The sequence below is a fragment of the Eriocheir sinensis genome, unplaced genomic scaffold, assembly GCF_024679095.1.
Source record: "Eriocheir sinensis breed Jianghai 21 unplaced genomic scaffold, ASM2467909v1 Scaffold246, whole genome shotgun sequence".
NCBI classification, from domain to species: Eukaryota; Metazoa; Arthropoda; class Malacostraca; order Decapoda; family Varunidae; genus Eriocheir; species Eriocheir sinensis.
The window spans coordinates 109,390-121,277 of record NW_026111550.1 but is presented as its reverse complement, the minus strand read 5'-3'; the positions used below and the strand labels follow the sequence as shown (position 1 = coordinate 121,277).

Sequence of the window (11,888 nt, the reverse complement as noted above, 5' to 3'; positions counted from 1 at the left end):
CAATTCTTTGCCTTTGTGGGGAGGTTATTCCATAGTTTTGGCCCTCTGACTGTGATAGATCGGGACCCAATGTCACTGTGTGTTTTGGGTACATTGAGGAGATTTTGTTGTCTTGTGTTTATGTCAACTATTTGTCCTACTTGTGGAAAAGAGAATAGCCATTCAGGAAAATGCTTCTTCAGTGCTTTGAACACTGTGATGCACTGTTCAAAAATGCACTTCTGTGTAATATTTGGCCACTGTAGTTCTTTTAAGAGTGGGCTGACATGGTCAAACTTTCTGTAGCTTCTGAACTCTATTCAGCTGTGTGATATTTGTGGTGCCCCAAACAGTCATCCCATAGTTAAGGTGACTTAACGCAAGTGTCTGAACCACTATTAGCCTGGCTTCTCTGCTGAGCATGTCTTGAAAACGACTGATGTACATAAGCATGCCAGATACCTTTTTACTGATTTCTGTCACGTGCATATCAAACAACATGTTACTGTCGAAATGTAGCCCCAAGTTTTTGACATTTTGACAAGGTTTTACTAAGGCACCCCCTACTTTGATAGTGGTGTTATCCGGTATTCGTGACATCAGAGCTCTTGTGCCTAGAAATATACATTGAGTTTTTTTGGAGTTCAGCAAGAGACCGTTCCTGTTAAAATAGTTTTTAGTTTTTCCTAATGTCTGTTCTGTTCTAAGAATTAGTTCAGGTAGATTTTCAGTATTACCAGTATGAATGAATTGTGTGTCGTCAGCATATTGAATAACAAAACGTTCTTTAATTTCTTGTGACGGGTCATTTACGAAGACGTTAAATAGCAGAGGGCCGAGAATAGATCCTTGCGGGACTCCAAAAGGCACTTCTAGAGTAGAGGACAAATTTCCCCCGATTCGCACAGACTGAGTCCTGTTACACAAATAATCTTTAAACCAAAATATATCTATTCCTAATTTGTTACATTTTCTAAGCAGAATGTTATGGCTGACACTGTCAAAAGCTTTAGATAGGTCGCAAAGAGTTAAAAGACATATTTCTCTTTTGTCCATGGTGTCATAAATCTTTTTGGAAACTTGTAAGAGTGCCGTCTCAGTAGATAAGTTTGGTCTGAGGCCATGTTGAGTACTGCTGTTCCATAAATTGGGCCAATTGAGTTGCGACTATCTTTTCTAGTATATTTTCGATACAACTGGGAGCAAGGAAATTGGCCTGTAGTTATCTACTTCTTCTGGATTTCCTTTCTTAAATATTGGTGTGACAATAGCATGTTTCCAGGCATTAGGAAAGATACCTGTTGTAATAGATGTATTTATGATGCATGTGATATATGGTAGAATTGCTGGCAGAGCGTCTTTGATGAATCTCAGGGAAATATCGTCAGATCCATATGAGTTGGATTCCTTGAGGTGCTTCATAGTGAGAATGATTGTGTCAGTATCGGTGGGCTGGGGTGGAAAGGTGTTACGACTGTTATTGTTTTCAGGGTTTTCAGGGGGTGAGTTATCGTGATTGTTTCTTACAGTGTTTTGAGATTCCTCGAAAGCTTTTTTTCCAACATTAGCAAAGAAATTATTGAAGTCTTCGACACTGCATTCCTGATATACTTTATTAGCTTGTTTCTTTGTAGTATTAGGAACTATTTCTCTCAAGATTTTCCACACGGCTGTTGTGTTACCTCTGGACGTGTTAAGTCTATCTTTATAATAGTCCTTCCTGGCAGTACCCATCATGGCTTTGACTTTTTTCTTTAGGACTTTATATTCTTGTTGTAGGCTTATGTCATATCTATCGTGTTTTAGAGCTTTCTGTCTGGTGTTCCTTTCTTGCATGACGTGGTGAAGTTCTTCAGTTAACCATGGAGGTCAGGTTAGGAACACGAATTTTGATAGGAAGGAAGGTCAACTACCACTCTAACTACCACGCAAGCTAGATTTACCTACCACACATACAAGCTGAGTTATAGCAGAAAACGTAAAGTGATATGACAACCTTAAGAATTAACTACCACCACCACCATAACTACTACTACTACTACTACTACTACTACTTACATTCTGAAGTAGACTAGCACTCCTATGAAGACTATCGCCAGGATGAGCCCGAAGAATAGTCCGATGTAGAGCCCGGTGTTGCTAGCGGTAGAAGTAGAAGTAGTACTCACACTACTACTACTACTACTATCGGAGCCTATGGTGTTGTAGGCATCCTCTGGACCTGGAATAGTACAAAATAGTTAATAGTAATAGTAGTATTCATGGCAGTAATCTGTCTCTCTCTCTTTCTCTGTCTCTCTCTCTACTACTACTACTACTACTACTACTATTACTACTACATCTGGGAGGGTTAAAAATAGTCTAGTTAGTCTTATTACTAGTATTCAACACCCAACATAAGCTATTTCAACTACTACCACTACTACTACTACTACAACTACTACTATTACATCTGGGAGGGTTAAAAATAGTCTAGTTAGTCTTAGGATAGTCTTATTACTAGTATTCAACACCCAACATAAACTATTTTTACTACTACTACTACTACTACTACTACTATTACATCTGGGAGGGTTAAAAATAGTCTAGTTAGTCTTAGGATAGTCTTATTACTAGTATTCAACACCCAACATAAGCTATTTCTACTACTACTACTACTACTATTACATCTGGGAGGGTTAAAAATAGTCTAGTTAGTCTTAGGATAGTCTTATTACTAGTATTCAACACCCAACATAAGCTATTTCTACTACTACTACTACTACTACTATTACATCTGGGAGGGTTAAAAATAGTCTAGTTAGTCTTAGGATAGTCTTATTACTAGTATTTAACACCCAACATAAGCTATTTTTACTACTACTACTACTACTACTACAACTACTACTATTACATCTGGGAGGGTTAAAAATAGTCTAGTTAGTCCTAGGATAGTCTTATTACTAGTATTCAACACCCAACATAAGCTATTTCTACTACTACTACTGCTACTACAACTACTACTATTACATCTGGGAGGGTTAAAAATAGTCTAGTTAGTCTTAGGATCGTCTTATTACTAGTATTCAACACCCAACATAAGCTATTTTTACTACTACTACAACTACTATTACTACTATTACTACTTACCCAACACACACTTCGGTTCTCCACCCAACCACTCGCCCAGCTCGCCACACGACCTCCGGAAGCTCCCCCCGACCAGCCTGTGTTCCGGTAGACAGTGATATTCGACCAGGCTACCGTATTCCAGGGTCTGGTTGAGTCGGACTATTCTACCATTATCCAAGCCTTGTGGTAGGTCGCAGGTCACATCTGGAAGGGTTAGGAATAGTCTGGTTAGTCTTCAGATAGTCATGTTAGTAGTATTCAACACCCAACATAAGCTATTTCTACTACTACTACTACTACTGCTACATCTGGGAGGGTTAAAAATAGTCTAGTTAGTCTTAGGATAGTCTTGTTACTAGTATTCAACACCCTACATAAGCTATTTCTACTACTACTACTACTACTACTACTACATCTGAGGGGGTTAGGAATAGTCTAGTTAGTCTTAGGATAGTCCTGTTAGTAGTATTCAACACCCAACATTAGCTATTTCTACTACTACTACTACTACTACATCTGAGGGGGTTAGGAATAGTCTAGTTAGTCTTAGGATAGTCCTGTTAGTAGTATTCAACACCCAACATAAGCTATTTCTACTACTACTACTACTACTACTACTACTACATCTGAGGGGGTTAGGAATAGTCTAGTTAGTCTTAGGATAGTCCTGTTAGTAGTATTCAACACCCAACATTAGCTATTTCTACTACTACTACTACTACATCTGAGGGGGTTAGGAATAGTCTAGTTAGTCTTAGGATAGTCCTGTTAGTAGTATTCAACACCCAACATAAGCTATTTCTACTACTACTACTACATCTGAGGGGGTTAGGAATAGTCTAGTTAGTCTTAGGATAGTCCTGTTAGTAGTATTCAACACCCAACATAAGCTATTTCTACTACTACTACTACTACTACTACTACATCTGAGGGGTATTAGGAATAGTCTAGTTAGTCTCAGGATAGTCTTATTACTACTATTCAACACCCTACAAGAGCTACTACAATCACCTACTTACTGTAACTACTACTACTACAACTACTATTACTTACATTCACAGCGCGGTTGACTGCCACTCCAGATACCATTACTACCACACTTCCGCTGACTATTCCCGACTATCCTCCTCCCCTTCTCGCAGGAATAGTCCGCTGTAGCCTCCACTCGGCCTCTATCCTCCACTACCACACTTAAGGCAGTAGTCAGCGTTGTAGTGAGGTTGGGACACCGGACTTCTGTAGGGGAGAGAATAGTATTAGTAGTAGTATAAGTAGTAGTAATATTAGTAGTAGTAGTAGTAGTAGTGGCCTTGTGGGGTGTCGCATAGTCGGATAACAGGCCTTCTAGACACCGTGGGGATAGTCTAAAGTGTCCAGGGATAGTAGTAGTAGTAGTAGTAGCCTCATGAGGACAGTTCCTGATGTTGCTCCGTTACTAAAACCTCTGGAAGATGCTGTCAGAAACACCTTCATACCGGCGATAGCAAATGGGAGATGTCCCAGTGACCAGGAGAGAAGATTGCTGGAGTTGCCGCCAAAAATGGGTGGGCTCGGCATCACCAACCCGCAAAATCTGGCCGAGTCTGAATTCGGGAACTCAATCCGAATCACAGCCTCTTTGACCGGATATATTACCAATCAAAATGAAAGGGGAGAAGACACCCCTCAATATATTAGGTCACTAAGGAATGAAATCTCCATAAACAGAGAAGGAAAACAGAGAGACACTCTGAGTGACCTAATGAGAGAACTCCCAGAAGACACAAGGAGGAGGACAGATATTGCACAGGAAGTGGGCGCTTCAAACTGGCTAACCACACTACCTATCAGGGCAAAAGGCTTCAACTTAAACAAAAGAATTTACTGATGCCCTTGCCCTCAGGTATGGCTGGCCAGTGGATGGGCTCCCAAACATGTGGCTCACCCTTCAACCAAAATCATGCCATGACATGCAAGCGAGGAGGTCTCGTCTGCATGAGACACGACGAAGTAAGAGACATAACAGCTCAGATGCTGAAAGAAGTCTGCCACGACGTGACTGTGGAACCCATGCTGCTCCCTCTGCAAGGCGAACACCTCGCCAGACGCACCGCTAATGTTTCCAACGAAGCACGAGTGGATGTTAGCGCCAGAGGGTTTTGGACTCGTGGACAAAGGGCATATTTTGACATAAGGATCTTTGATCCCATGGCCCATTGCCACAGAGACCTGACCCTTGATGCAGCCCACAGAAGAAACGAACAAGAGAAGAACAGAGCATATGAAGAAAGAATACAGAATGTGGACCAGGGCTCCTTCACCCCGGTAGTATTCACAACGGCAGGAGGGATGGGACCAAGGGCGCAGAGCTTCTACGCAAGACTCGCCGAAACACTGGCGGATAAGAAACAGCAGCCAAGAAGCAGTGTGGTCGCCTGGATGAGATGCAGGCTGTCCTTCTCCCTCCTGAGGTCAGCCTTGGTCTGCCTGAGAGGAACCAGGTCGCCTGCACCCAAAACCACCCTCATTGCCGACCTGGACTTTGAGGCGACGGTGGTTGATAGTCGTATCAACCACAAGCTCTGTTAGCTTAAAAATAAAATGCTTAGTAAAGTTTGTAATATTAAATAAAGATGGTTGTCGGACATAGTCATTGGCGGGGTGGGGCCAATGAATTGCTTTGTGAAAGGATATGAGAGAATATACCGCTCACAACGCAACTCTAATAGATGGAGGCCCGTAGTAGTAGTAGTAGTAGTAGACAGATAGTTAGATGTATTGAAGGTAAATAATCCTGGGTTAAATAATTAATACTGATACAAAACCTGTACCAAAATGGTGAACCACTAAACCTTTTTGAGTCAACACGTTTCATTTCAATTAATAAAGATATCAGTAAAGAAACAACAGTCCCAATCCCTCATGCAAGAGTTAACCAGCATCCTCATTCCTTCATCCCCTTCATGGCAAACTCCCGAACAGTCTTCCTTGGTCTGTACTTCCTCCTGCCTATGACTTGAACTCTTTCAAGAGGAGGGTATGGAGACACCTCTCCTCCTGAAGCTGACCTCTCTTTTGGCCACTCTGATAAACACAGTGAACAGCAAGCTTTCTTTTCTCAATAGTACTTTCTTTGCCCCTTGACCTGCTTCCTCTGCCGTAAAAAAATATATACATAAAATAATTTAGATGTTACTACGCTATCTTCTGGTATGTGGGGCCAAATAGCACTTCTGTACAGGGTCAAATTGCATCTCTCTACAGTGGGCCTAGGCAGAAGTCTTACTGTACTGGGTCAAATTACATCTCCCTACAGGTGGGCCTAGGCATAATAAGTCTTACTGTAAAGGAAACAGCCCAAGGGAGAACAAATACCACTAATAATGATAAAAAAGCCTGGTGCTAACAATGGGGCTAACTATGGAGAATGTGGCCAAAAGAGAGGGGAAAATTTTGTGAGGAGAGGTGTGTTCATACTCTCCTCCTTATTAAAGAGTTCAAGTCACAGGCAGCCTGGCACCAGTCTTTGCTTTCTAAACTGCTGCCCTCTTTCGGATTCTATCCCTCTCTCTGTTCCTCTATCTCCAGTTTCCTTTCCGGCCGTTCTATCTCTGCGGTGGTAGACGGTCACTGTTCTTCCCCTAAACCTATCAACAGTGGTGTTCCACAGGGCTCTGTCCTATCACCCAGTGGTGTTCCACAGGGCTCTGTCCTATCACCCACTCTCTTCCTGTTATTCATCAATGATCTTCTTTCCATAACAAACTGTCCTGTCCACTCATACGCCCTCACATGGAGTATGCCTCTCACGTGTGGGGGGGCTCCACTCACACAGCTCTTCTGGACAGAGTGGAGTCTAAGGCTCTTCGTCTCATCAGCTCTCCTCCTCCTACTGATAGTCTTCTACCTCTTAAATTCCGCCGCGATGTTGCTTCTCTTTCTATCTTCTATCGATATTTTCACGCTGACTGCTCTTCTGAACTTGCAAAATGCATGCCTCCCCCCCCTCCCGCGGCCCCGCTGCACACGACTTTCTACCCATGCTCATCCCTATACTGTCCAAACCCTTTATGCAAGAGTTAACCAGCATCTCCACTCTTTCATCCCCTTCACTGGTAAACTCTGGAACAGTCTTCCTTCGTCTGTATCTCTTCCTGCCTCTGACTTGAACTCTTTCAAGAAGAGGGTATGAGGACACCTCTCCTCCCAAAATTGACCTCTCTTTACTTCTGTGGGAGCGGTGAGTAGCGGGCTTATTTTTTTTGTACTCTTTTTGTTGCCCTTGAGCCGTGTCCTCTGATGTTAAAAAAAGAAAACATGTCACTCACCAAGAAGCAGCAGACTGCCAACACTGTCACACCAGCCAGTCAGGGGCAGGAGAGCCTTCTTGAGGAAGTGCCGGGCAGTGCCACCACTCTGGAAAACCAACATTACAATGAGTGGATGAGCCCAGAACACTGCTGCTGCCCAGACTGACAACACAGTGCAGCCCAGCACAGTACATGTGCTGCTATAAGCCACCACAGGAGGAGGAGGAGGAGGACAGGGCCCAGATTCACTAACACCTCGCAGATACGACAATCTTAAGTGGATCCAATATGGCGGAAATAAGAATGTCGTATCTTGCGATTCACAAAAAAATCTGAAGTCCGCCATGTTTAGATTTTCCTGCCTTAACGCTGTTTCACACTCACCCAGCTGTTCATCCTCCCTCTCAGGCTGGTCGATGAATGGGTACCTGGGGAAGGTGATATGTGGTAACCCAGATATCACACTGGCCCTGTGTCCTGGGGTAATGGGGGCTCCCTTCCACCACAGTCTCAAGGGCCAATGTTACGGAGATGAGCACCGAGGCCATGCGCTGGTACTGCGTATCCCCCCAACTCTACTATTTTTACTCTCAAAGTATATAATTGTGTGTTTGTGTGTATGTGAGTGTGTGTGTGTCACATCCTGGAAAGCCCAAGACTTCTCTCAAAACTCTGATGACTCAAGAAAGAGTCTGGCTTCCAGCTATATCTTGAGAGCCAACAGTCGCCGTGGAAATTTTCTAGGTATAGTGGAATGTGTTTTGACAGTGGGCAGTGCCTTTGTCTTTGAGGAACTCTGGCGAGTTCTTAACGAAACACACCCATACACCAATTTGCTCGATGATTTCCTGTATTTTATTGCCAGTACACTATTTAACACATTTAAATATTTAATAATGTATATGTCAATGCCCACTTTTTCATTATGTTCTCAACTTGTGCCAGGAACATATGAGTCAGTACTTTAGTAAGGTTAGGTTACATAAATAAAAAAAAATGCATATTTGAGTTAAAAACAGAAACATTATTTTCTTGTCAATACCCAAAAAATAACTTGAATTTCAAGGTGAGAGAATTTTTTATAGTCTATGGACAAAGAACCTTTATTTTCTAGTTTTAATGTTGTGCTATAAGTAGAAAATGAAGTAATTATATATTTTTCACTTAACCTTTTTGCATGAAATAAATATCAATATATATATATATAAATATTTTGCCTCAACCTAAAATCATAAAATTCTTTTTCAATTCTAGTAGCTATGAAACTATGAGTGGGAATACAACTGGGTGATGAATCAAACCTTGACGGGTGTTGCTAATTTACCAGCAATAGGTTACCATGATGAGCACCGAGGCCACACACAGCTATGCGTATGCCCCCAACTTCACCCTACCTTTACTAGACACATCATCTATAACACCCAGTAAAACTAGCATACTAAATAGTAAATGTAATACCTTAATACATCATTGAGACAAGAATGAGCCATGGGATGACTAAATTACCAAAATATCCAACAAACATATAATGCATGTTGCAAAGAATGGGTCATTGCTTAGCAGGAGCAGTCTCTTTGAGATGCATATTACTTATTTCCTGTGGTATGTTATGATGCCTTTTAATGGGGATCTGTTTATTACCACAATAATTCAGCTACAGCAAATTTACCCCAGAATTCACTATAACAAGCTCTGCGGCATACATTGTCCAGCCGTCTTCACTCCCAAATCTATTTACAAACTAACAGACTCGTTTTAACCTAGTGGATGGTAACCTAACTCTGCCCAAATTTTCCCACTCCGCCTGGGAGTTGAACCCGGGGTCTCTCGATTGTGAGCCAAGTGTGCTAACCACTGCACCACGAAGCCCCCTTCTAATCAAGGTAAAACTCAAGAAATACACCCACGAACTCTCAGCGACAACCACCAACAGAGAAATACAAAGCCTGACACATCTTTACCAAGGCAACCTAACCCAATTTAACCTAATATGCAAACAATTAATCTAACCTAACCAAATCGGATTTCCGGAATAACACCCAAATAGTTTAGGACAAAATTAATGTCAAAATTCTTAGGCTACCCTTTCTTCAATAATACCCTAATGGTAACAAAAATATTAACTATAGAAATAAAATACAATAGAATAGAAATAGAATCAGAAATAGTATAGAAATAATCTAACCTATCACTATTGCTAGTCAATGAAGGTGGAGTTTACTAGCGTCATTCCACACCACAGAAACCCAGGTGGACTGTGACCTGACCAACGTGACCTGACCTAACACCTGACATTTGACAGGTGCCCGACATTTTGACAGGAAGAGAATGACAGTTAAGTGACAGTTTGGTGGCTTGACAGGTCAGGGGCTGTCAACTCAACCCATTATACACCACCACCACCAACACCACCACCACCACCACAACGGTCACCATCACCATCACCACCACCATCACCACCACAACGGTCACCATCACCATCACCACCACCATCACCACCACAACGGTCACCATCACCATCACCACCACCATCACCACCACAACGGTCACCATCACCATCACCACCACCATCACCACCACCAACACCACCACAACGGTCACCATCACCATCACCACCACCAACACCACCACAACGGTCACCATCACCATCACCACCACAACGGTCACCATCACCATCACCACCACCATCACCGCGGTCACCACCACAACGGTCACCATCACCATCACCACCCCCATCACCATCACCATCACCACCACCATCACCACCACCAACACCACCACCAACACCACCACAACGGTCACCATCACCATCACCACCACCAACACCACCACAACGGTCACCATCACCATCACCACCACCATCACCACCACAACGGTCACCATCACCATCACTGTCACCCCTGCCATTATCACCACTAACACCTGTCAACACCACTGCCATCATCACCACTTACCACCACCACCACCACTGTCATCACCACCAACACCTGTCGCCATCACCACCATCACCGCCATCACATGAAACAGATTTTCCAATTTTCCCCTATTTCCACGCCCTAATTTCCTGTCCCTGCACACCAAAATAAGGGCAAAGGATCCACCTACCTTCCCACAGCATGGCGCTTCCTGGCACTTTATAATAACCTGAAAAAACAAGAAAAATAGACCGCTGTATCGCCACCCTCAACAGACCGCGGGGAAGATGGCGGCCGTGACGTCATCATAGTGTTGGAACTTTAATACACGACAACCTCAGAACTTGACGACGGATAAATAGAGCAAGTTCACTGGTAAAAACACGCTCAAAATAACGGATAAGGGGAGACAAATAAGATCAGGGTATGCTATTAAGTATTAACGAAAGGAGAAAACGATACACGAAGGGAAAGTTCGCATCAGTAAAGTCTTCAGAACACTTGAACTCGGGGCATAATAACGTGTTTAAGTGTGCAGGCTGACGTGGGTAAGTGTGGAAAAGTGTACAAAAGTGTGCAGAAGGATATGAGAAGCGAGACAGAGCGGGGAAGGTCAAAATATTAATAATTTTCTCTTCCTTCTCTCTCTCTCTCTCTCTCTCTCTCTCTCTGTCTGTCTGTCTGTCTATCTATCTATCCGTTTATCTGTTTGTCTGTCTCTATCTCTCTGCCTATCTATCTATCTATCTATCCATCTATCACTGTGCAATAACCTCAGTATCTATCGGTTTATTAATATTTGTTATCATGCACTAACCTGTGTCTATCTATCTGTCTATATCTATCTATCCGTTTATCTGTTTGTTTATCTCTCTCCATCTCTCTGCCTATCCATCTATCACTGTCAACCAGTCAGCCAGTTAACCACGTTGTCAGTCAGTCAGTCAACCAGTCAGCCAGTTAACCACGTCAAGTCAGTCAGTCAGTTAACCACGTCGTCAGTCAGTCAGTCAACCAGTCAGCCAGTTAACCACGTTGTCAGTCAGTCAGTCAGTCAACCAGTCAGCCAGTTAACCACGTTGTCAGTCAGTCAGTCAGTCAACCAGTCAGCCAGTTAACCACGTCGTCAGTCAGTCAGTCAACCAGTCAGCCAGTTAACCACGTCGTCAGTCAGTCAGTCAACCAGTCAGCCAGTTAACCACGTCAAGTCAGTCAGTCAGTCAGTCAACCAGTCAGCCAGTTAACCACGTCAAGTCAGTCAGTCAGTCAACCAGTCAGCCAGTTAACCACGTCAAGTCAGTCAGTCAGTCAACCAGTCAGCCAGTTAACCACGTCGTCAGTCAGTCAGTCAACCAGTCAGCCAGTTAACCACGTCGTCAGTCAGTCAACCAGTCAGCCAGTTAACCACGTCCTGAGGCAGTTAGTCACCCAGTCAGCCAGTTATCCACGTCAGTCAGTCAATCAGTCAACCAGTCAGCCAGTTAACCACGTCAAGTCAGTCAGTCAGTCAGTCAGTCAACCAGTCAGCCAGTTAACCACGTCAAGTCAGTCAGTCAGTCAGTCAGTCAGTCAGTCAACCAGTCAGCCAGTTAAC

The 11,888-nt window shown here is 43.2% G+C and overlaps 1 protein-coding gene across 32 annotated transcripts in view; it reads right to left on the bottom strand.

Annotated features, from left to right (window-relative positions):
- The window catches only part of LOC126991140 (sushi, von Willebrand factor type A, EGF and pentraxin domain-containing protein 1-like), a 189,801-nt gene that overhangs the window by 70,336 nt on the left and 107,577 nt on the right, over positions 1 to 11,888 (bottom strand). For 25 of the 32 annotated variants that reach the window (XR_007745186.1, XR_007745191.1, XR_007745196.1 and 22 more), the window contains 4 exons: positions 7,398 to 7,485; positions 4,144 to 4,326; positions 3,109 to 3,294; positions 2,038 to 2,200 (listed from right to left, as the gene is read on the bottom strand). Coding sequence is in view for 20 of the 32 variants with exons in the window: in XM_050849886.1 (XP_050705843.1) it covers positions 2,038 to 2,200; positions 3,109 to 3,294; positions 4,144 to 4,326; positions 7,398 to 7,485 (620 nt within the window). In the remaining 12 variants the exon portion in view is untranslated. Of the gene's footprint in view, positions 1 to 2,037; positions 2,201 to 3,108; positions 3,295 to 4,143; positions 4,327 to 7,397; positions 7,486 to 10,333; positions 10,400 to 11,888 lie in introns of those variants that run through there. The other 7 variants (XM_050849902.1, XM_050849901.1, XM_050849903.1 and 4 more) reach the window with 3 other exon arrangements.